This window comes from Erpetoichthys calabaricus, chromosome 6 (genome assembly GCF_900747795.2).
Source record: "Erpetoichthys calabaricus chromosome 6, fErpCal1.3, whole genome shotgun sequence".
Taxonomy (NCBI): Eukaryota; Metazoa; Chordata; class Cladistia; order Polypteriformes; family Polypteridae; genus Erpetoichthys; species Erpetoichthys calabaricus.
The window spans coordinates 144,409,313-144,436,406 of record NC_041399.2 but is presented as its reverse complement, the minus strand read 5'-3'; the positions used below and the strand labels follow the sequence as shown (position 1 = coordinate 144,436,406).

The 27,094-nt window shown below is 40.7% G+C and overlaps 1 protein-coding gene across 1 annotated transcript in view; it reads left to right on the top strand.

The window, feature by feature from the left end:
- Positions 1-27,094, top strand: part of adcy1a (adenylate cyclase 1a) — a 554,748-nt gene that overhangs the window by 143,199 nt on the left and 384,455 nt on the right. The window contains exon 3 of the mRNA XM_028803971.2: positions 14,960-15,078. Within this exon, the coding sequence (XP_028659804.1) occupies positions 14,960-15,078 (119 nt within the window). The remainder of the gene's footprint in view (positions 1-14,959; positions 15,079-27,094) is intronic.

Here is a 27,094-nt window from a genome sequence, read left to right as displayed (position 1 = left end):
TTGATTCCTCCTCTTTCTCTTGGACGCCCTGACGGTCTGGGTCTGCACATAGCAAATGCACAGATCTAACCCCGTCTGTGTCCCTATAGACCGACGCGAGACTGTCGTGGGCTCGGGGCATAGGGCGCTAGGACCCAGGGCACTCATCAGCCCGCGTCCTGCCAGCTCTCTTGCTGTCTCTCCCCTCACCACGCGCACAGCACTTGCCGCCGCATCCACTGTCGGAGAACCCCTTACTCGGTTCCAATCACTCGAATCACTGGCCTTTTCGGTGGGCTCTCCTTTATACTTTATGGGGTTGGCTTCACTTACCGTCCCCGCCGTCCCTCTCCGGCTGAAGAATCCAGTGTCGCTCCATCCTGTCGCAGCTCGCAGCAGCTTAACCGACGTGACCGCCTTCATCTCAAGTTCCAGCAACTCCACCCGGAGGGCACGCAGCACCTGTGATAAAGGCCCTGCAGGCTGAAGGCACTCCTCCAGTTCACTCAGGGCCCCAGTCAAAGACAGGAAGTCAGCCGGCGGTGGGCTTACCTGTCTGTCAACAACACACGTTGACTGCTTCCTGTGGGCCTCTCTCTCTGGCCCAGTCGGGTCTCTCCTTGGTACGAGACGGACATTCCTTGGTCCCGCCTCCATCCAATCATCAGTGGGCACCAAAGACACACCGTCCAATCTTGTGCCTGTCACAGGGAGGGACTTCCGGTCACCGACCATTTTGGCTCCTTTCTTCCCGGTGCGCCGGTATGCTGGCTCTTTGGGTTGCAGCGTCTCCCTCTCAGCAGCTCTCCCAGGTGCTGCTGCGTCAATGAAGCACCGCAGATCGACATGCGCCTGCCACCGACAAGGATCCGGGCAGCCCCTGCATGCTAAAGACAAAACACACACGGCCCTGCAGGGCCGGTTGCTGGCAAGCAGGGAACTTACCTCCCGGGTCCTGTCTGTCCGGGGAAATGTCCCCGACGTGGCCTCGCTAGGCAACATGCCGTTCCGGGCGCCTTCTGCGGCGGCGTGCTCGCAGGAGCCCGCTGCACTCCAGCTACGCCCGATGTCTTCATCCCGCACCAGGGGAAAACAGCCATTCTGCAGACCGGTGGCGGTTCGTGGGGCGAGTCCCTCTCACGGGGCTGTGTGCACGCCGCTCCCGCGGCACGTGGGTGGGCTCCCCTGCTGTGCCGGGCCATCCACAACATTATTTTTGAATCCAGGTCCCTGCCTTGAACCAGGAGGAGCATCCTGCCGACTACGCCAGTGTGGTAGATTGCCAACACACGTTTATTTAATTATTACAGTGCACAAACCCAGTGCCGCAGCACCAATCACCCCCAAAGTCCAGGCTTCTTTCCACACTGCCTTTCCTCTCTTCAGGCCACCTCTTTCCTCTCCCAGAACTCGTCCTCTTCCACTCGACTCCAGCCCTGAATGGAGGGAGGTGGCCCCTTTTATTATCCCCCGGATGTGCTCCAGGTGTGCTCCAGCTATCTTCCACCGACACGCCCCAGTGTGGCGGAAGTGCTGGCTGTATCCCCGGAAGCACTCCGGGTGTCCCTGCTCCTCTTCCCCCCAGCACTTCCTGGTGTGGCGGAAGTGCTGAGGGCCAGGGCTCTCCAGGCATTGGGGCACCCCCTGGCGGTGACCACGAGCCCCTACAGGGTTGAGCTTCAAAGCTCTGTACCCGTGGCCCCCACAGCAACCAGGGCAGTCGCCCCCTCATGATCTGGAGGAGGCATGAGCCCTCCTCCGGTCCTCCTGGGCCTACAGGCTGGGTAACACCCCCAGCCATGTGCCACAATATACGTATATCCATCCATCCATTTTCCAACCCGCTGAATCCGAACACAGGGTCACGGGGGTCTGCTGGAGCTAATCCCAGCCAACACAGGGCACAAGGCAGGAACCAATCCCGGGCTGGGTGCCAACCCACCGCAGCCACAATATATATATATATATATATATATATATATATATATATATATATATATACAGTATATATATATATATATATATATATATATATATATATATATATATATATATATATATACACTGTATATAAATTTATCACGTAATTGCGCGATATATTCCAATATATTTGTAGAGGGAAGAGCCTCTTCTTTGTATCCTTCTTTTAAGATATCTAATATGCCCTGGGGTTGTCGCCCATACAATAATTCAAAAGGGGAGAACCCCGTGGAGGCTTGTGGGATTTCCCGATAGGCAAAAAGGACGAGGGGGAGCAGCTGATCCCAATTCCTTCCGTCCTTCCTGACCACCTTATGCAGCATTTGTTTGAGAGTTTGATTGAACCTCTCTACCAAACCGTCAGTTTGAGGATGATATACCGCGGTCTTTAAATGCTTTATTTTAAGTAACTTGGCAGTCTCCTTGAACGTCTCCGAGGTAAAAGGTGTCCCCTGATCTGTCAAGACTTCCTTGGGATGCCAACGCGTGCAAAGACCCCTAGTAATTCCCATGCGATGGCTTTGGAAGTGGCTGAGCGCAACGGAATGGCTTCAGGGTATTTGGTAGCGTAATCCATGAGAACTAAAATGTACTTGTGTCCTTGAGCTGAAGGCTCTAGAGGTCCGACTAAATCGACCCCAATTCTGTGGAAGGGAACATTAATCAGGGGAATAGGAACGAGAGGAGCATGGTCTTTTCTAAGAATTTGTCACAATTGACACTCTGGGCAGGAAGTGCAAAAGTGACGAACCTCCTCATTGATTTCCGGCCAGTAGAAGCGGAGCTTGATCCGCTCCAGTGTTTTCTAGGTGCCCAAATGGCCACCTAGTAGGTGGGCGTGTGCAAACTCACAGACCTGCGGGATTAGCAGTAGCCGTCTGTCCTGCCTGTCATGGTCAGCTACATGATACAGAAGGTCATTTTCTAACACAAAGTGAGGACCCTGTAGCATCGACTGGTTAGTGCGCTGGCCGCTGACTAGGACCACTGCAATTTTGGCAAACTTCAGGGAATCATCATTCCACTGCTTCCTTTTAAAAGAAGCCGGTGTCTCTCTAAATTGAAACCGCAAAAGGGAGAGAGGGTCTGGGCCGACCTCAAGGGCGTGGTTTCCTCCCGTTCCGTCTCAGCGCTGGTGGATGATGTATTGGCACGCGACGGTCCAGGAGTTGCCATGTCACTCACTTCGTCTCTCTCTCCTGGTTGGTTACACGGCGTGGAGGCAGCTTGAGACGGCTCATCCCCGTCTATAACTAGGCCCAAGTTAACCCCAGGAATGGTATGTGTCTCACCGCTTATAATTTTAGACCAGCCCCGCCCTAGTATGACCGGGTGTAGAGGTTCTGAGAGGACCGCCACGGTTAATTTCTGAACCGATCTTCCGTAACTGATGACACAACAGGCTGACCTGTACCAGCGGATTTCTCCATGGACACAGGTTATACTGGTCTTATATTTTAACCACTGTCGCAGTAGCACAAATCAATGGGCAACAATGGAAATGTTGCTGCCGGAATTGAACAAAGCAGCAGTTTTGTACCCGTTTACGATCACCATGCCTGTGTGTGGGACCGCCAATGGATTAGTCAGAGAACACCAACCCCTCCTCCCCTTCCACCTGCATTCCTTCTCGCTCCCAAGCAATTGGCACGCCCGCGACTCCGGGGACGTTGGCACAAGCTCTGGGTTTGTACCTGGGGGCTCTAGGTTTTTGGACGTACTACGGTTGAGTTTGACTAAGGGACGGTTCGGCTCCCCCAGATTGTGAGGCCGTCCTTTTTGTCTCTAAGAGCTCTATGAGCTCTGCCATATTTTGGAATTGTTTACCCCAGACCGACTGGGTGAAGCCGCGAGGTTGTGTTTTCAGAAGCAGGTAGCAGGCCACCTGCTCTATTACATGGGAGGGCTTGTTCTCCTGTGGCTGTAGTCACCGCCCTACCTTTGCCTATAAGGACCAGGCTTGTTGAGGGGTTGGTCACTCTGGGTCGAACCTCCAGTTTCTCACTCTAGTCACCTTCCAGTCTGGGGCACCCCTAGGTGGAAATCGGGGCTCTAGCTTCACAGGGAGGCGGGCATTCTCCTCCGAGAGAGCGTAATAAGCCCCTTTTGCCTCCCCCTTCCGGAGCAGCCAAATTCTGTGAGCCCCTCCCGCACACTCCCTGGCCTGCCTAGGTTGCCTAGTGAAGCGTGCCGGGCACTGAGCTCGTGCCGGATCACTCCGAACCAGGGGACATCCTCCCCGCCTGAAAACTTGGCCCCAGTACGCTCCCACCTGGGTGTTTTGCAGGTCCTGTCCCCTTCTTTTCCGGGACTTCTCCATCCTGCCGACTACACTAATGTCACAAACTTGACTCAGAGTCATAAAAAGGTTTGGGGAAGCCACCCGTATAATTGATTTCCTGGCTGCAAAGTCGTTCAAATAAATACAGCACTGATGTGCACAAAACTGAGTCCAAAACAGAACTAAGGGATCAGAGAAAAGGTGGAGGCTTTTAAAGGGGAAGACAGGAAGTTAGACCAAAGGGGTCGGGCTCATGAAGGTCTTCAGCCATAGGTTCGAGCCCGGACGTGACATCACAGGGGCTGGAGTCGGCAAGGTCTCCTTCCATAGGTTTAGTCCCGGGAGGGACGTCAAGAGGGCCAGGTGGGATCTCCCGTGAATGGTCTACAGGAAAGGGAGAAAAAGAGTCAGTGCACACTGCCACATCCTGGTATGACTCAGAATTGTCCTTACTCAAGCCCTTTAGCTGCCTCCCATGCGCACGTGTGTGGCAATATATATATATATATATATATATATATATATATATATATATATATATATATAAAAATGTTCTACAGTATTAGCCTGGTGTATCTCTATTGGTAATGCCTGAAAAAGTTTTGGTGCATAACAGCAAAAGACCGCCTCACATCTTCTTTTACGAATAGTTCCTGGTATAAGAAGCAAGCCAGTGTTCAAGGATCTAAGATTACAATTCTGAATATAAGAGGAGAGACAGTCCAAAGTGGAAACCATTAATAGTATTTTTAAATTGATTTTAAAGAACACAAGCCAATGCTAAGACCAGTGACATACTTAGATTTTCTGTTACTGGTTAAAATTCTTGCTGCTGAATTCCAAAGTAACTGTAACCGATTGATGTCCTCCTTAGGTAGTTGTATTAGGAGTGCATTACAATAATCTATTCAGCTAAAAACAAAAGTATGAATTAATTTTTCAGCATTTTGCAGTGTTAGAAGTGGTCTAATTTTTGCAATGTTCCTTAAATTAAAAAAACACAGTATAGAAAGTCCCTTCCATACAAACCGTTAAGTTATGAGCTTTCAAAGATGCAAATGTGAATATCCAATAAGTTAGAAATTATTTAAATAAGTGAAAAATTAAACATTGTACAGTAACTTCAAATTTCACTGCAGCACATACGTTAGTTCACATGTCTGGTAGCAGGTGTAGTACAAAACCCACAATATTATTGTCTACATTCTCAGTCAAATGTGTACATCCTCTATAAGTGGTTGTGCTTTTGGCTACATCTCTGTTTATGTTGACTAAACGCACTTTATTTCCAACACAAGATGTCTGAATTTAAGAACACAAAGGCACAGTTAGAAACTCATTAAGGGTAGGTTCTTCTTCAATCAGGGAATCAAATTAACAAGCAATACAAAATCAAGTAGTGTGATGGAGCCAGGTGTAATAGGGACTTTCAGTCAGATTTCGTGAACAGCTTGTTCTTGTCAACTTGTCTTAATCGACTCTAATCCATGATCTTCAGATATGAGCATCCCATCAGGAGTACCATGGACTTAGTGAGGACTTTTATTTTAGTTCACTCAAACTGGAGGTAATGCTGGAAGTACTTTTTTGTGATGCTTTTTTTTCCTTGCTTCAAAACCTTCCATGAATCTTCACCGCAAACACTTATTCAATCAATCAATAATAACAGATAGGTTCTTTACTTTCACTTTCACTTTTATACCACGTGATCAAGTTTATTTCCACGACCCTCACAGTTTCTGTTAACAACTAAGACTGTTTTTCCTTTTTTAGCTTAAGGAAATTAGTACTTGTCCATTTTGTATTGCTAGTAAGACATTGGAACAGACAGCACAGAGCTTTAAGGTCATAGGGTGCCAGTGGTAGGTAATGCTGTGTGTGATCTGCAAAGCTGTAGTAGTTTGTGTTTCAAGATAATCCGGGCTAACAGGAACATGTAGGCTAAAAATAACAGCAGTCTCAGAATATATCCTTGAGATTCAATATCATGTTTCCCCAATATATAATCACCACAATTAATGAAGAATTTTTTACCTTTTATAAAAGATTGAAACCATGCGGCTTCAAGCTGGGACACCAGTAATACAAAGAGATCCATACAATTTATGAACAAGGGTAAATCAGCAAAAGTCTGCATTAAACTTGCAATTTCTCTGTTATGATTCAGATGTGGCAACAGACTATTTTTCAACAAATAATCCAAACACACTTGCTCCAATAAACAAAATTTTATAATGTATTAATAACATAAGACTAATAAAACACGAATATATCCAAGTATACTGTTTTAGAGGTATATACACAAAGTACAATTAACATAAAATTATGATAGCTTAGTTGAACTTTTTGTCTCCTATAGAAATAGGCCCATGAGTTATTAATTCTATCTTTTGACTTTCCTGGTCGCGGAACAGTGGACCAGCTCTATACCCTTAGCAGGGTCCTGGAGGGTGCATGGGAGTTTGCCCAACCAGTCTACATGTGTTTTGTGGACTTGGAAAAGGCATTCGACCATGTCCCTCGGGGAATCCTGTGGGGGGTACTCCGAGAGTATGGGGTACCGGCCGCCCTGATAAGGGCTGTTCGGTCCCTGTACGATCGGTGCCAGAGCTTGGTCCGCATTGCCGGCAGTAAGTCGAACCCGTTTCCAGTGAAAGTTGGACTCCGCCAGGGCTGCCCTTTGTCACCGATTCTGTTCATAACTTTTATGGACAGAATTTCTAGGCGCAGCCAGGGTGTTGAGGGGGTCCGGTTTGGTGGGCTCAGGATTGGGTCACTGCTTTTTGCAGATGATGTTGTCCTGTTTGCTTCATCAGGCCGTGATCTTCAACTCTCTCTGGATCGGTTCGCAGCCGAGTGTGAAGCGGCTGGGATGAGAATCAGCACCTCCAAATCTGAGACCATGGTCCTCAGCCGGAAAAGGGTGGAGTGCCCTCTCAGGGTTGGTAGCGAGATCCTGCCCCAAGTGGAGGAGTTCAAGTATCTTGGGGTCTTGTTCACGAGTGAGGGAAGAATGGAGCGTGAGAGCAACAGGCGGATCGGTGCGGCATCCGCAGTAATGCGGGCGCTGCATAGGTCTGTCGTGGTGAAAAAGGAGCTGATCCAAAAGGCGATGCTCTCAATTTACCAGTCGATCTATGTTCCTACCCTCACCTATGGTCATGAGCTATGGGTAGTGACCGAAAGAACGAGATCGCGAATACAAGCGGCTGAAATGAGTTTCCTCCGCAGGGTGTCTGGGCTTTCCCTTAAAGATAGGGTGAGAAGCTCAGTCATCCGGGAGGGGCTCAGAGTAGAGCCGATGTAGAGATACATCTTGCCTGAAGAAGGGGCCTGAGTTGCCTCGAAAGCTTGCATATTGTAATCTTTCTAGTTAGCCAATAAAAGGTGTCATTTTGCTTGGCTTTACTGGATTTAGAAAGAAAACTGTAACAGCTGGAGCTTATTTTTCACAAGTTATTACCTTTTCATTACAGTGACACCAATGCAATACTAATATATTCAATAGCTTTACCCTAATTATGAAGTTATGTTATAATGAATAATTTTGGGAATTAAAGTATGTGTACTCATAGTCTGGTAATCAATGCTTTATTTCTTTACTGGTCGACTTTCTCTGGCACGTGGAACAATCTTTATGGGCTCTTTTCTTTCTTTGTTCAAGAGGTCTTCTCCTTCTCCGTCATGGTTGCATTTTCTGCTTGTGGGTGGTACTGCTGATTTTTCTTTGAGGTTTTTATATAGTGTCCTTGGTTGCTAGATTATGCCTGCTGGTTGGCTGGTGATCAGTCAGCTCCCATTGTTAACAAGGTGAACGCATGACTTTTATGTACAGTTTCTCTCTCTCTCTCACTCATGCGCTTGCTTTCTATAACAAGGTTTGGAGTCATGGACCCCTTGTCTAACTCCAATACAGATACATCTTACACCCTTTCAGTCCTGTAACCGATTTGTCCCTCAGAGAAAGAGAGATTGAACTAATGAAACCTTACTGTAGGTCTGTCCAAGCATGCTTGAATGTAGCATTCTCCCAGCCATAATGAATATCGTAATATTTGGAAACCCACTTAATTCAAATTAGGGTAGTAGGAGCAGGAATCAGAACAATATGTGGCATCAGACAATTACAGGACCCACTTTTGCAATATTTGGAATCACAAATTATACTTAACAAGCATGTCTCTGATATGGAAGGTAAACAGAAGTACCTTAAAAATTGACATACAAACATAGGGAGAATGATTAAATTCTACAGAGACAAAGACCAATTATTGAATTTAAGCCCAAAAACCTGAATCTATGAGACAACACAATTAAGGACTACTCTAGCATACTGTCCACAAACCATACTGTACCTACTTAGAAAAGTAAATTAATGAATAAACTTATCAGAAGACCAGAGTTTATTTGACACTTGCAGATTGATAAAAAACAGACCATAACTATAGTGTATTACATTATTAAGCAATATTTGTGTTGGTCACATTTTGCGATTACAAAAATTTATTAGGGCGGCACAGTGGCGCAGTGGGTAGCGCTGCTGCCTCGCAGTTGGAAGACCTGGGTTCGCTTCCCGGGTCCTCCCTGCGTGGAGTTTGCATGTTCTCCCCGTGTCTGCATGGGTTTCCTCCGGGCGCTCCGGTTTCCTCCCACAGTCCAAAGACATGCTGGTTAGGTGGATTGGCGATTCTAAATTGGCCCTAGTGTGTGCTTGGTGTGTGGGTGTGTTTGTGTGTGTCCTGCAGTGGGTTGGCACCCTGCTCAGGATTGTTTCCTGCCTTGTGCCCTGTGTTGGCTGGGATTGGCTCCAGCAGACCCCCGTGACCCTGTGTTCGGATTCAGTGGGTTGGAAAATGGATGGATGGAAAAATTTATTAGAAAGAGTTAACCATAAAGAATTGCATAAATTTTTAACAACCATTAATTTTCCATCATTTCTGACATACCTAGTAGTTATTGAGGAGAATTTACATAGTTTGTTTTAAGGACTCATTGAAACATAGGGAATACATTATGAATATTTACTTATTTGATTCACACTAAGGGTATATTATAAAAGAAAACTGCACACTTTTATATTTCTGGTATGGAAGCTGAGATATATTTGGAAAATAACACAGCAGATACTCCGCTCTGAATATTCCCAAAATCTAACATATAAGCTGCCTCTTCCCAATTTACATTATGGCCTCAAATCACAAGAATCCTGCATATTTAATTACAATTATAGCATTCTATAATTTTATTATGAAAGCATTCATTAATTCCTTTGCTCTATACAGTGATGCAGCCACCATGCATATGTTTTAATTTGATTGGGGAGAAATTTAGGAATATTTCACAATGATCTCAATTAAATAAAGTTGATTTGTGTGCAGTTGTTTCTTTTGCTAATTCGTGTCCCTGATCTTTACAATCCTGAGCAGATGTCCTCCACAACAGGAGTTGAACTCTTGCAGGCTACTCAGTTGCTCTGTTTTATAATTTATAATCTTTATATTCACACTTATGTTGACCTGATGCATAATTAATGCTGTTGTTATGTGACTAGTACATAATTCCGAGAATTCCCAAGAAACATACTGTTCATATTCAGCTCATTGCTCTGCAGGAAATGTACTTCAAGCACTTTTTTTGTGAAAGATTGAGAAGCAATTGTGATAATTAAAAATATGTCAGAAATAAAAGTTGTCCTTGTAAAATAAATACTTATTTTTAAAATTGTACAAATGAGCACATAAACAACCAAAACAACTAAAGTTTCATGATTGGTAGTGGCGCCACCTCACTACATCTGGATCCTTATTGCATTCCCTGTTGAAACCTTCCATTTGCTTTGCTTTCATTACAAATAAATAAGAAAAAAGTTACACCAATTCATTAATCTTTGGAGCTTGGCTCGGCATATCTCTGGCAGGAATTACAAAAATAAAATACATGTAAAATATATATATTTTTAAATATAGTATTTCCAATATGAATATATTTTAAAATGTTATGATATACTTTAAGAATTAATGTTACAATATCATATAGTACACTGAAATATATTGTAAAGTATATAATTGCAAATATTGCATATTGAAATGTATTTCAAAAATGTAAAAATATATTTTAGTGTATATTAAAACACTAGGAATTTAATTTAATTTTGCTAAGTTTGACTTTATTGTATGGAATGTTACTTGCTTTTAATAAATTCAATTTAAAAAATACTAGGAATAATCCATCCATTATCCAACCCGCTATATCCTAACTACAGGGTCACGGAGGTCTGCTGGAGCCAATCCCAGCTAACACAGGGCGCAAGGCAGGAAACAAACCCCAGGCAGGGCGCCAGCCCACCGCACACCTTTAATAGATATTAAATACTTGTTACACTGTACTTTACAGTGTACTTTATATTTCTATATATTTTAATATATAGTTTATATTTTTGTATATTGCAGTATTTTAAAAATTATATTAATCTGGCTTAAAAGTATCATCCAATAAATGTCTTATACAGAGATTGAAATGATGCACTGATACATTGAGTTGCCTCACAAACCACATAACTAACCACCTCAGGATCCTCAGCACCACACTAGTTTACATGGAGTGGAAATGGGTGAGGTTTTTATTTTTTTTTATACAGTGGCTGGAGTGCCAATCCTGCAACCAGCCTCCGAGTTTTCCCTGCAAGTTAGAGGACCTGCTTGCATGGCTGGATGCAGGTTAACATCATGCCTAGGACAGAGCAATTGCAGCTTAAGGACCTTTATATTGAGATATATCCTAGACCAGCTACAAATTTTTAACCTTGATTTAATCTAATAACATGTAAGGTTCTGTTCTATGAACAGTACTTGGTTTGTAAATTATGTCTGAAAGGTAGGCAATTTCAAATAAATTGTATCTAAAGAGCTTTCTAAATTATGTAATATTCTTGGTTTTGATGTACTGAGTTACAAATATATAACTTTTCACTAATATAACTTTTGCATGAAAACCAATGCCCTAATATTCCAGGTCTATAAAAAGTTAACAAATGTTGGACTGACAGTAGATTTATTCATCTCGAAAAACTAATGTTGTAGAGAATGTTGAAGAGATGTGCATTTAAAAACAAAGATAGGAATAAATGTATATATAGAAATATATGCAAGTGATCTAATCAAATAGAAGATGTGATGTTTTATTATTAAAAAGAAATACACAGAGGAGTAACACATTAACATGTACAACATATTCATCCACATTGCCACATTGGGTCAACCTCTACCCACATTTGTCTCCATCTGACACCAATGCAGATAGCCTACTACTTAGGCCAGTTGCAGTCCTTCCTATCTCCTAAAAACTTCTTAAAGGTGATGGTGTCTTTTCCCCTCCATTACTTCAAGTGAGGACTTACAGTATCTCTATACTCCCACCTAACTACACAAGGGGTAGAACATCTAAACAGTCTGACCTGAGAGTATTTTCAGTATCACTGACTTTTTCTAAAGAAACACTTTCAAGTTAGATTCCACCCTGTAAAACCAACCTGATCGAGCTCCCCTAGCAGCCCAGGTATCACTGAAGACGGGCTTATTCATTTTGCTTTAAAAGTACAGGCATCAGTGCTGGAGACTAAATAACATTGGCAGCAACCTCCTGTAATGCTGCCAACTGCTGATACAGGAAAATGAAATATTAACATACTCCATCTGCCTTCCCGTTATAATGTAATATTCCTGTCAGGAAGTGAGTATTCATCTGTATGGGATACTCTAAACTTTGTGTAGCTCACCATGCAATGCATTCAGAATTAATTTACTGTTTGATTTGAGTACTTACAGTGAGCAAAAGAACAAGGAAGGTGTTTTCTGAAATATCACAGAAAGATACACAAGTTTCAGTGTGGAGTAAATTGCAGCCTACATGCTGATACAGCTACCAACTGAAACTACTTTTAGTGAGATAATGGGAGTTGAAAATAAGTTGGATTCATTGGGAATACCGTGTTTATTTCTAGGTGAATTGATAAGACAAATAAACATGCGTCTGGACAAAGTATATGGTATGTCTTATATGCAATACATTTAGAAATATCTTTGTTGCAATATTTTAAGTGAACTATATGTTTAATTATATTTCAGATATCTTCCTTAAGGGCGGCACGGTGGCGCAGTGGGTAGCGCTGCTGCCTCGCAGTTGGGAGATCTGGGGACCTGGGTTCGCTTCCCGGGTCCTCCCTGCGTGGAGATTGCATGTTCTCCCCGTGTCTGTGTGGGTTTCCTCTGGGTGCTCCGGTTTCCTCCCACAGTCCAAAGACAAGCTGGTTAGGTGAATTGGCGATTCTAAATTGGCCCTAGTGTGTGCTTGGTGTGTGGGTGTGTTTGTGTGTGTCCTGCAGTGGGTTGGCACCCTGCCCGGGATTGGTTCGTGCCCTGTGTTGGCTGGGACTGGCTCCAGCAGACCCCCGTGACCCTGTGTTCGCATTCAGCGGGTTGGAAAATGGATGGATGGATATCTTCCTTAAAATATATATTTGAACTACATATATTTGACATACTGAAAGATATGCCTACATATTTTTCAGGCATGTTGCAATATATTTTATGTTTTGATTGATCAATTCAGTTTGAACAATACTGAAGAACTGATAAATATCTAACAGTTCCACATACCCCCTGTGGCGGGTGGCTGGTGGCGGTACCCAGCCGGGATGCCTGGAAGGACTGGAAGAGGGACTATGCCTCCTCCGGACCACGAGAAGGCAGCTGCCCTGGTTTGTATGGTGGCCACGGGAACAGAGCATGGAAGCTCAACCCTATAGGGGCCCGTGGTTACCGCCAGGGGCTGCCCAGATGCCTGAGAAGCCCTGGGCTTCAGCACTTCCGCCAAAACCTAAGGTGCTGGCGGAAGGAAAACCAGGGACACCTGGAGTGCTTCCGGGTGCTCGTGCGGCACTTATGCCACACCAGGAAAGTGCCGCAGGAAGCTCATCAGGAGGCACCTGGAGCACGTCCGAGTGGACTTAAAAGGGGCTGCCTCCCTCCATTCGTCAGCTGGAGTCGGATGGAAGAGGACATAGCTCGGAGGAGAGGAGTGGAAGCGGTGAAGGAAGGCCTGGACTGAGGGTGTATGGTGCTGGGGCACCGGGTTGTGTGCACTTGTGTTAAAATGTACAATAAACGTGTGTTGGTGTTTGAACCATCGGTGTCTGCCTGTCTGTGCCCGGGGCGGGCTTCCACACCCCATATCCTATTTGATCTACGGTAGGAAATTTTATTTTAAACTAAAAGTGTGCATTTAACCTAACTTTTCAAAACATGCTGTTATATTTTAGCCAACGCTAACTAAACTAGATTTCTGAGTGTGCCCTTATGATCTGGTGATCAAATATGTGTAATTACATCAGAAAATACTTGATTTGATTTTTATGTGATATCGCAATATGAGCAAAAAAAATAAAATTAAAAAGAATACAAAGGGCGCAAGGCAGAAAACAAACCCCAGGCAGGGCGCCAGCCCACCGCAGATGAATCTAATCAGTTTTGTATAAAAAAAACCCCACCATATTCACCAACATTTGTTTGTCTATAAATTACAAATCCACAGCAACAGGTGTTACCCAGCAATGAAACATTGATCTTGTGCCTTTGGTGCAAATTTTAACTGATTATGCCAATGATTAGGATATGTGACTGTAAATTTTACACCCTGCCAAAGAAATTGCATTTAACAGAATATACTTTAGAAATGAAATGAAATACTTTAATAAAACAAAGGGATTTCTTTTTTCAGACCTGTGAATAATTTACTTGACACATTGAGTGAGGAGTCTGAGTCTTGTGAGTATCCTGAATAAAAATCAAGATCTAGGCTTTTAATGACCACTTTGGCAAAGCCATCAGCAGTGTGTCTGTTTTTGAAGAGAGTGTAACCGCATTGACTGGTTTACTTATTTCGGCAGTGACATTCATGTGACTCTTCCTGTAAAGTGAATAGATGGATTAGGAGAGCATGGAGGGATCATGAGGTCACTGAAAAGGGTTGTGTGGTGCTCCCAATATCTTTGCAAAAGGATGAAAGTCCAAGTCTTTACAGTCCTGGTGCTTCTTGTTTTACTATCCAGTGACCTGAGACGAAGTATTGTATCTCTTCGGAGAATCCTTGGGCAATGCTGGTTTGACTTTGTGTTGAATGAGTGGTTCCTCACAGAGTCCTGAATGAGGCACATTATGTGCATTGTGACGGAGCGTCACTTATGGCACTACGGCCATGTGGCGCGATTCCATGAAGGTGATCCTACTTACAGAATTCTCATTTTTGAGGACCTGAGCAACTGGACAAAGCCAAGGGGACACCCACATAACATATGGCAGCAGTAGGTGGGACTGGACTGCGTGTCTGCCTGGTGGAGCTGCCAACCAGGATCCTGAGGTGCTTCTTAATGTGGCAATGTGCTGTAGTAGTGAATGCTCCCCTGACCTTAATAAACAATTGAATAATAATGAATTATCATTATCTCTATTTCACATGAGAAATATTATAATATGTGAAGAAATGGAAGAACTATAATTTCAGTCCCCTTTATGTTCTTTTAGCAGTACATATTTAAATATGCAAACTATATGAATAACTTCTTGCATTTCCTTTTAATGTACAGTATTTATATTTTGATTAACTATCTTTGGACCTTCCAGTTTAGTAGTATATTTTAAAGTTCATCTTTTTTTTTCTCTTAAGGAACGCCTCCTAATGAGTCTTCTGCCCAGAAATGTCGCTATGGAGATGAAAGAAGACTTTCTTAAACCTCCTGAAAGGATATTTCATAAGATCTATATTCAGAGGCATGACAACGTCAGGTAAGAAGACAAAAAGAGAAAATCTAGATTTATTTCTCTTAGTGCTGCCTTACAATAATCAACTTGTATTCTTGTAAACTTCATGCTTGCCATCTGCCATTAGTTAAAACCTCATAAAATTTAAATGAAAACAATGTTTAATTAATTTTTAATAACATGAAACTATTAAATTTACAGCAACAAGGAGGATACTTAGCACTTGCTTGCAATTTCTTGTAGATGAAACTACATTAGTCATTAAATGTTTTACTAACAGTTGCTATGCTGCTTTTTAACTCTTTTATTTAGAAAATGTAAAAATAAAAGTAAACATTTGCTTACATTTGAATTAACTAGTGTACTGTACTGTCTAGTGACAAGTACAGACTCAAATATAGAAAAATGGTCACTGAAGACAATTAACTATCATAAAAATGGGTGATATGATCAAGAAGTAGCAAGCACTGCTGCTTCACAATGGGTAGACCTGAGGCTGCCCTTTAATTGGTTGCTTTCATATTTTTCTGGGGATGCAGCTCTGTATGCCCCAGACACTCCCACATTTATTAGCAGCAAATTAGTACTGTTTTAGGATTTTTTTAATCTACTGTGATTGGACAATTGTCGAAGAACTATTTCATGTTTACGTCCATGGCTCACAATTCACACTACAGATGAGCAAGCATGACATTAGGATGATGGCAACTTCAAGTGGAACTTCAGAAATCAAGGAATATTTGCTTATTTCTTTAATGAAACACTCCTCTACAAATCTTTCACTTGACTCAAAAAAGGAGATAAAGGAGCTTGGACCCGGCCAACCTGATTTAAGAATTCAGCAGCAGGCAAGTGATCAAGGACAAGCTTACACATGGACTTTTTGTAACTCTTATTATGACAAATGGAGTTGGCTAACTGGATGTGGTGTAAGTAATGTTTTCCCTGTTTGTTGTTTCAAAGTGTCAGTACTGGAGCTTTGTGGACAATGATGGGGGTACAAGACCTAAAACATCTTTCTGAAAAATGCAAGTGGCATGGATGGTGGCTCTGAGGCTAAGGATCTGCGGTGGTATCCAGAAGGTTGCCGGTTCGAATCCCTATCACTGCCAAAAGAGATCCTACTCTGCTAGGCCCTTGAGCAAGACCCTTAACCTGTAATTGCTCCAGGGGCGCTGTACAATGGCTGACCCTGCACTCTGACCCCAAGGGGTATGCAAAAACTAACAAATTCCTAATACAAGAAATTGTATAAGGCAAAATAAAGAACAAGAAAAAAAAAGCAGCCACCGTCATTTTGAACAGTGTTTTTCAACAAGTATGCTGCGGCACAGTGCCTTGGAAATAATACAGTAGTGTACCTGGGTCGGAACCTAAGAGGGAGAAGCTGCACAGGTGGTCCAGACCTGTCTGAGAAGGACAGGACTACCTGGAGAATCTGGCATAAAGGCAGCTCCGTTATCTCCAGGCTGCTAGAGTCCAAGTGAAGCACTTGACTGGCCCACTTGTGTCTGCATGTGAATGTGCAATCACCAAGCACCCCATTCACCCCAATCACCTTCGGAGTGGATCCTGCACGTTTTTACATGCACCTGTAACCACCTACAGTCTGCACATTCCCAAGTTATTTATTTAATTGAAGAACGTACATTGCCACAAACCTTTCTCATCACACTGCTATTCATTGAACTTCATTAAATATAGTATCTTACTGCATGTGTAGAGTTTGGCATAAAGGAGTTCATTTCTATTTAGTTTTAGTCAACTTTTTTAAGACTGTGAACCAAATAAAAATTTAATGCAAACAACAAGATAGCTAACTCCAATTTAGGCCAATTTACAGCATTATGTGTTCTTCATAAAGTAGGTCTTTAAACATAAATTATGAACAAATACTTCACAAAAGCTCAGGTATACAAGAAAGACAGTATCCTTTTCTGTCTAAGGAAACAGAATGGAGCTGAATTTTCTCTGTTACAAAGACAGACTCAAAGGAAATATTTTCAAATTTGTGCTGCTAACACTAACTAGTGACCAGTCTGTGGAATGGATCAGGCTGGATGTTTGAGACAGCACTGGATGTTTGTAACACGTAACTATAGTTTCTGTCATTCTCACACTTACGTGCAGTCAGCTTAAAGTCAGTTGCTCACATGTCTTCCTGCATTACCATCTAGAAAGGCCATTCTATTCACTGTGACACATAAAAGTGTAAAGTGTAGTTAAATTGCCTTACTAAACAATTCACATTTGAAGTAATTGTAAGTATGTGTTAATACTGTAGAAGTTTACCGTAGAAATGTGTGGATTAGCTTCACAAACTGGAGGAAACCTGTACAAGGTTTAAAAAAAATAGGTATCAGAGTTAATAATCTGTTCCAATCTCTCTGTTATAAAAAAAAATCTTGGAAGGCTTGGAAGGAGACAATATGTGATCTTCTCAGAAGACAATTTGATGTTCCGCGAGACAAGGCAGTGATATAAAAGGACAGCTGCTCTACAGGCTTTTTAATGATCGACCCACAGCGTGACAAGCAGAACACGCAGCTCAGCAGCAGAAAGACAGAAGCTGATCAGACCGCATTTCCTCAGCATGCTTTCAACCCACACTCCCCCCACCCCCTTGACAATTAGAGCGGCAGAGATGGGAAGTGGCTGGAGCGTAGCGCACCGGCTGGGGGTTTTGGGGGGGGGGGAGGGGGGGTTGGGTAATGGGAATAGGAGGGGGTCGGCGAGCGAAGCAAAAACAATGTATTGATTTTCTCAGAAAATGAAAGGACAAACACATTCACCTAATTTGTTTATTAATTGGCCCCTAAAGTATGTACCTGGAAGAATCAGGTGGAAATAAAAACTAGATTTTTATCTGGTACACTTGTAGTCAGTGTACATCAACCAGGGGCTCCAGGAGTCTAGACTTTAGTACTCCAAGTGACAGAAGACTGAGGAACTTTGTAGTAAGTTAAAATGTATTGTATATCTAACAAAATCATTTATGTTTGTTAGGTTTGTTGACCTGTTTAACAAATAAAACATGTAGCTGTATGTGCTGATATTACCCTCCCCCTGTCAAATCCTCAAATTAAATATAGACTCTGTAGCACCATTCATATATCCAGGCACCCTTGACAGTTTTATCTGGTTTTGTTCAAGGATGCTCTTGACCCAGCAATTCAGCATTAAAGTACCTTGGGAAAACTGACTTTCTAGGTCAAGACACAAGATCATTCCTGGGAACTGAGTGCTTCTGCTTTTGTGTGGACACAGTCATAGAGTGCTAGATTAAGCACACAAAACATTAAAATGGCCTCATGTATCATGTGCAGTTGGTAATGGGAGTCATCCAGTCATAAAAGACTTGGACAAAGATGCATTAAAGTTAATACCTTAGTGCAGTAATTTTCAAAGCAAGTGCAGACATTAAAATTTAAGCTGTTTTGTTAGATTGGTTATTTGGAATTATTTGAAAAAAGGATATACATCTTACCTGAATAAGGGGCCCGAATTGCCTCGAAAGCTTGCATATTGTAATCTTTTTAGTTAGCCAATAAAAGGTGTCATTTTGCTTGACTTCTCACTACAGTACATTGAAAAAAGGATAAACTCTGAATTAATCAAGCAAATCTCCAACGGAAAGTATATTGCCATATTTATACCAAAGTGCTGCTCTACTATTTACATCTTTCAGACTTCCTTGTACAAATTTGAACATTTTCCAGGAAAGGAGACCTCACATTCTGGTGAAAGTGAACGACAGTGGAATAAACAGCATGCAACATTCATACAATGGACACCGGACTTTATGCAGCTTTCAGAAGCAGTTAAATTAGCAGGAGCATATGTCATCACTTTTTGATGCTTTGATTATTTTTCATTTTCCCATACATTATTGTATACATTGTGCACACTGTGCAAAAATACAGTATATCTGACTGGGAAATAATATTAGCAAAACACATCTTAAACCTTTTCACTAGTGCTTAAAAGCCATCACTGGAAACTTTTTGTGCAACTTTTATTTGTTATTATTACTTGCAAAAATTATTAACATGCGAAATTACAGGGTGGTGGTGATACGTGTAAATGAACAAATGCCACTAATTTCTGGGATGGTTAAACCATAGTATTTCCTAGGTTCAGTGTATAGAAGAGGCTACAGAACCAGCTGTTATTTTTTCTTAGAGGCATTTTATTTATCCAAATAAATGGGAATTAATAAGAAAGGTTTTACTTTGCCAGTAAACCAAATTCACATCATTACACAACAACCTATGCCTAAGCTCTGTCAGTAGATAGATAGATAGATAGATAGATAGATAGATAGATAGATAGATAGATAGATAGATAGATAGATAGATAGATAGATAGATAGATAGATAGATAGATAGATAGATAGATAGATAGATACTTTATTAATCCCAATGGGAAATTCACAGATAGATAACAATTCTAATGTAACCTTTTTAAAAAAGGAGGAACTCCTCAGTTTTCCTGGCAAAGTATTCTTTTACCTCCCAGAAAGGTATGCCTTTTTGTCCCATCTCTCACCTCGATAACCTGAGCTACTTTTCTTCCCGACAAACAACTGTTATCTTCATCCTCACAAATTTGAGCCTGCCTACCTCTAGCAGGGTGTTAAGCATTTTAACTCATGTGAGATTCACTTCTGAATCGCAGATGATGACATATTCTTAGAAAGCGATGAGTATGCTAGATCACAAAGTCTTCTGGCAGCCCCCTGGCCCAGTGTCCTTTCACCCCTGAGCCCTTAATTGTTCTTAAAGGGCAACAACAACAATTTATTTCTGTTATTACCCAAAATCACACAATAAAAGCTTCAATGGGCTTTAACATGCCCTGTTTTTGACAGAACTTGGCCCTGACTCCCTAAGAAGACAAGAAAAAATAATTGCAGGATAAAAATGGAAAAATCTTGGGAAGGGCAATTCTGACAGAGACCCCCTTTTAGGTAGGTTGGGCATGCAATGGGTGTCAAAAAAGGGGTACTATAAATACAACACACAAAACAGAACACAGTTTTCTTCACAGAGCTTGATGGGCAATCTTTCATTGCTACCTTAGAAATGCTAGTCTTGTCTTGCACAGTACTTTTCGCCAAGTGCAGACATAGATTGCTTCAACAATTCTCAAGGCAAAATGCAAGAATATAACATAGCACTCACTAAATACAAAATTATCAAATATAAGGATATAGATTTGTTAGAATACCTCATAAACAAAATAGAAAATAATTAATATAAATAAAAAAATAACTCCATCTGCTAATTTAGAACAATGGCTGGATTGTAGAAAAGGAGTTAAGAGTCCTGGATAAGTCATTTAGGACTGGTCCAGGTTTGTCTGACTGCAAGAATGGACCAAACACCAAAGATGCTTACCTTGGGTTATAGTCTCCAGCCACCAGATGTAGCCAGATTTTCTTGGATACCAACTATTTGTCTCTCTTTATTATGTTGTGCAAGACACCATGGGCTCTAAAGCCCAAAATATATGCAGTATAATGGAACTACAGTCCCTTAAAAATAGCTTTTTTAGGCAAGATACAAGGGGTGTCCTGATCTGTCTTCAGAATGACACAAACTGATCATTTGCAGCAATCCAAAATTTAGTTTAGCTATCATTTTCTCTTATATTCTTGTTCCTTCTCTCTCTCACTTTCTCTCTCTCTCTCTCTCTCTCTCTCCCTCTCCCCAATGGCATGTTTTTTTTTACTTTGTTTCTATGACTGGAAAGTCATCCATCATGCTTCCTTCTAGTTCATGCGTTGAATAAAAAATAGAAATTGATAGACTGAATGATTGATTGATGACTAGGAACGAGTCTTGTAATATACATAATAAATAATTCAGTATTTCCTTTAAAATTAGTATACAATACCTTCACTTGTTTTGCTGCACTTTTTGCATTAATTTTTGTTGCAATACTCTAATTGCATCAATAGCATACAAAGTTTGTTTGTGTGATCTTTAATTAAATGCTTTTTTAAACCCCATGTAAACAAAGCATGTGTTAGGCATAAGCGTATTCTCACTAGCAACCTTCATTTGTATTTTCAATAGGCCAGGCAAACCAATAGCAAGGATTATATCTTTTGCTTGTAATAATTGTGAGGATACAAAAATTTAAATAAACACAATAAATACTAGAAAATAGAGCAACCTTTTTCCTGTGAGCTAGTTCAATTCTTTGTGCAGCATGGCAGAATTCCACTTGACTAGTTTTAATATCGTTGAGTTTTTAACTGAAATAAACCACCTACTACTTTGGTTACACAAGATGAGTAATATTCCTAATTTGAGTAAATTGACAGGTCACATATTATTGAAAAAAAACACAGGAAATTGAATAGCTTTAAAAGGTAACTCATTTACATCACATAAGATCATTGTATTAAATGTGAGAAAGTTTGTTAGATTATGTGGGGTAACTTTCATTTTTAACTCTTTATAAATTTATATGTACTATAGGAAGAGGAAAGAATTTTAGCTGAATTAATTAATTATGAGTTTTGCCTTTGGCAATGTCAGCAATTAATTGATTAAATAATTTGGTAAGGCTTTCTCTGTAAGGAGAGACCATTAGATTTACACTGACTGGGCACTTTTTTCGGTACACCTTGCTAGTACCGGGTTGGACCCCCTTTTGCCTTCAGAACTACCATAATTCTTTGTGGCATAGATTCAACAAGGTGCTTGAAACATTCCTCAGGGACTTTGGTCCATATTGACATGATACCATTATGCAGTTGCTGCAGATTTGTTGGCTGCACAGCAATGATGTGAATCTCCTGTTCCACCACATTCCAAAGGTACTCTATTGGATTGAGATCTGATGACCATGGAGGTCATTTGAATACAGTGAACTGATTGTCATGTTCAAGAAACCAGTTTGAGATGATCTGAGCTTTGTGACATGGTGCGAAATCCTGCTGGAAGAAGCCTTCAGAAGGTGGGTACACTGCAGTTATAAAGGAATGGACATGATCAGCAACAGTACTCGGGTGGGTTGTGGCATTTAAACAATGCTCAGTTGGTACTAAGAGACCCAAAGTATACCAGGAAAATATTCCCCCAAACCATTACACTGCCACCATCACCACCAGCACCCTGAGCCATTGATTCAAGGCAGGATGTATCCATGCTTTCATGTTGTTGATGCCAGATTCTGACCCTACCATCCAAATGTTGTAGCACAAATCGAGACCCATCAGACCTGACAACCGTTTTCCAATATTCTATTGTCCATTTTTGGTGAGCCTGTGTGAATTGTAGCCTCAGTTGCCTGTTCTTAGCTGACAGGAGTGGCACCCAGTGTGGTCTCCTGCTGCTGTAGCCCATCTTCAAAGTTCAATGCGTTGTGCATTCAGAGATGCTCTTCTGCATACCTCAGTTGTAACAAGTGGTTATTTGAGTTACTGTTGCCTTTCTATCAGCTCAAACCAGTTTGGCCATTCTCCTTTGTCCTCAAAAAGGACGTTTTTGCTCAGAGAAGTACCGCTAACTAATTTTTTTTCCCATTATCTGTAAACCCTAGAGACCATTGTGCGTAAAAATCACAGTAGATCAGCAGTTTCTGAAATACTGAGACCAGCCCGTCTGGCACCAACAACCATACCAAGTTCAAAGTCACATAAATCACCTTTCTTCCCCATTCTGATCTTTGGTTTGAACTTCAGCAGGTCTTGATAATGTCTACATGCCTAAATTCACTGAGTTGCTGCCATGTGATTGATTGATTAAATATTTGTGTTAACAGTTGAAGAGGTGTAGCTAATAAAGTGGCCAGTGAGTGTATATCAAGTTAACTGAAGCACAGTCATTTTGAGAAACAGAATAATACAATTTATTGATAAATGCAATGATTTCAGAAATATGATATCTGCATATACATTGACAATGACAGGACACAAGACAGATGAGACAGACAAACATATATATTACAGACAAGGATGGCAATTTACTGGCTATTTACAGTTAGAATCTATCCTGGCACAGATAAAGCTTTACCATACCAAGTTTTTAACAATGATGCCCAATGTTGTGTAGGGTTGTTGTTCCAGATTCATCATGCATTGGAGTGCACTCTTTTTCTTTTTGATGTGGTCCATTGTTTGTGGTGTGCTGTGTGTTTCTTATCTTTTTTGGTGTGTCCCCTGTAACTTCTTTCTGGCATAAGAGCTTAGGTCCTGAAGTTCCCGTCTTGAAAGGGTGGCTTCTTCTAAGACTGGGTTCAGTCAGTGACACAGTGCTACTTAACAAAGTACAGTAGATCAGGTCAACGAAGAGAAGCTCCCCAATGAGAGAGCAGCTCATTAGCTTTTTGGTTTCAGGGAGTGAGCAAGTTTCAGAGTGTTCAAGCTCAAGAGATTAATTCAATTAGTTTTTTGTAACCTCTGCTGATTGGATTAAGGTCACTTCCAGTTACAGAACCATGCTCATAGGTTGGTTATTTTATCCATCAAATTTGCCATTCATTGAATTACAGTTTTGTTCGGACTTGGGTGTCTATTTAGCACATCCATGTCTCAAGGAGTCTGTAGAGATATCAGTTTAACTCTGATTTATAAATTTGTTATCAGATGAAGTACGGGGCTGACCAAGAATGTTATAGCTGCAGTTAAATCATTTTCTCAGGAATGTAGGTTGGAGGTGAAGCTGGATTTGTAAATCCTTGTTAAATCTGCTTTTTTAACAGGTCTTGTGTGCCGCTAAAAGCCTAGCAGAATAGGTAATGGCCACTTTGTTGTAAAGTATCATTGTGGAACTTCGCCGTTTGGGTTTTAGTATATATTTGCTTTCCTTATCAATAGTTCTAACAAGTAATTTCAGTCTGTTTATAATTTATTAAAATAGAACTGATATCTAGATAGTTAGATATTTGTCCCCAGAGGGAAATTTAGCCTTTTTTCTGTATGAAAGCAAATCAGCCCTAATTCAAATTAGAGAAGAGCTACATTCCCTTGCAATATATGAATTGTTCATTGAAAGATAAAGGGCACACAACTCATGAATAAAGCATTTCTTCCTTGCAATGCACATTGAGTCCTAACAATGCTGGTAAAAAAATAAACAGTTCTGCAGAAACTGTGATGAAAACTGTGACAAATTTATTTACAAGCTGTCAATAAAAATAGTTACCAAAAAGAAAGATGTGGCATTGGAAACTTTATATAGCAACCCATTTCAATTCTAATGTAAATGGGGAAAAAATACATTCTGTAGTGTTGATGTAAATTAACTTTATTCAAAGAAATGGTCCAGCATAATGCTTCAATAGAAGTTTTGAATGTAATAATTAAACGTTAAACAAATAATTCAAAAAGGTAAATATTTTTTAAGAAACTAACTTGTAGCAGTCTAAAACTCAGCTAAGATTCACACCGCCTGATGACAGTGATTTATTTATTTTTTCAGTGGGGATCCCAGGAATGCACCCAGCCTTGGTCTGACTACACTCTCTCACAGAGACAAAAAGCAAATGGAATTAAAACAGCAATTCATAAATATATTAAACAATAATAAAGGAAATTTAACCACACAAACCAAAACAAACCCACCCCAGTTCCCTTTCTGGCAATATACTGTACAATAAACACAAATTAAGCAATAACAAACAACTAACAAAAACTACACACAATGAAATCCATAACACAGTCCATAGGAAACAGCGACCGATGTAGTGAAATGATGAAGTTTGAATAATCCAGAAATCAGCTTGCTGTAAGTATATGTAAAGAACAGACCTACTGGTATATCCTGAAGATGAAGAGTGATGGGATCAGGAGCGCTCCTTCTCTGAAGGTCAACAAACAATCCAATTCAATGCTCACGCAGCAGGCAGACACCAGACAATCCATACACACATACAGGAGATAATCCAGGACAAGAACAATAATCCATAGGTTATGAACAGGAAGACAAAACAGGCGGGTAACTCCAGACACAAAACAACCTGTCTTCTCTGTGTAACGGGGCTCGCTTTAAAACTTGCGCTAGCCTTCTTGTCTCCAGCAGACCCTGAACCCTTTGCAGGCATCCGTTCAGATCAGCGGCAGAGACTGCAGGGAGCTGAAGTTTTTACTGGCCGGTAGCACTGCTACAAACACATGTGACAAATTCATTTTATTTTATCAATCTGTGTAGTAAGTGGAACTAAGTGTCTACCATTAGGTACTCAAGTTACATGTCTTACCTCAAGACTCCATAACAAAATGCTAGTTTGGCAACAAAATGAGTTGAGTACAGTTCTTATTGTGTCTCTTTATTATATACTGAAGTAATAAATTGAGTTAAATATTTTTGTCTCTGCTTTGGTGAGAATTGGGTAGATACAACCATATATATATGTTTCAAAATCCCAGAATTACACAAATGACCAACTTGTTTCTAAATCAAGCTGTGGGCTGTATCATTATATAAAGGCTACAAATTTATGAACTTCTTCTGGCTAGTATATCTGAATGAGGAAGTCCACTAATGATCTATGTATTTTTTCACATTCCAACAAATAATGATTCACATATTTATAGCAACTGTTTGAATGAATCGGCTAAAATAATGATTGGTAAGTTTTATGCACTGATTGAATTCATCAGCCTGTGTTATATCTATGTAGAGTCTTTGCATATTAAAGAAACATAAAACATTCTGTAAACTAACAAGTAAGAAACTATAGGAAATGTAATAATCTGCAGGTATATTTAAATAAAAAGCCTGCTGCAAGGCCAGCATATTGATATCTATAACAAAGCATTGTGTTATTGTATTGTAATGTTTGCTTAAACCTCTGAAGTATAACACATTATCTTAAGGCTTTAAAGGTAACAACAACTACAGTTCACAAATGTCTTATTGCTCTAAGAATGAATACTTCTAAATATCTTATAAATGTTATTCAAATATAATTATTTTCTGGGCATCCCAACCTATTTTGTTGCAGGTACTGTATTTAAAAGTTAGTTATAATTCATTCACTTGTGGTCATTCACATTCACGTTTATTAATTTTGTCTGAAAAACTCAATTAAAATGAATGGATTATTTTTAGTAATGTTAAAAACGTATGTGCATTGCATTGCAACTGACTACTTAACTCTCATAATAAAAGCTTATAAAACATTAAGGCAGCCTAAATGTTATGCTCAATGCTTCTAAAGATCTTTGAATATTTCTGAAATTAGTCAGGAACCAAGATGCTCTTTTTTTTTTCTTCATGTACTAAGTCACTCAAAAAATACTCTCAATACAACATCATAGTGGCGCTCTACGGTTATTCTGTCTGATTAGTTAAAAACCAAAGAAAGAATGTGCCCTGACATTTGAATAAATATGTAATTTACTCAAAGGATGGCACAGCAGCATAGTGGTTAGCTGCTTTGAATCCCGTACATCTTATGTCTAAACTGAATGCACTCATAGGAATTCTGTCAATGTTGGTCCATTAAATTTCTTTAGTCCAGTTATGTTTCAGTTCTTATCTCTTCAGTTTTTTAATGTTCAGCTTTTGTAATTTTGTTTTTGTACATGCAGTCCACATAATTTGGGAAGCAGCTGTTGCCAAAGCCCATGCTTGTCTGCCTGTCTGTCCGCTTGAAACAACTTGGCTCCCCGTGGACTAATTTGGTTGATAAATTGCTTTATGACAATACTTGCTGTGGAGGTTTCCATGCAAAATAAAGATTTATTCTTAGAACTAAGGGAGAGCAGCATAGATGAGAAGTATTTAACACAATTCTAGATTAAATATAAGCAGTACATGCCACTGCTCATATGAAAGGGCTTTTTTAATTTATTCTTGAAACTATTAACACTACTAATAAACATTGCTGTTATCTTAATGCAAGAATTGCTATTTCTAAACTTACATCTTTTATTTCAAAGGACCTCACTATTACTATGAACGTAAATTATTTTTGTTTTGCTAAATGGAGCACAGTGGTTCAGTGACTAGCTCCATAGTCCAGGGTTTAAATCCTGGGGTCTCATGCATAACGCAAGCATAGAATTCACACTAAAACATGG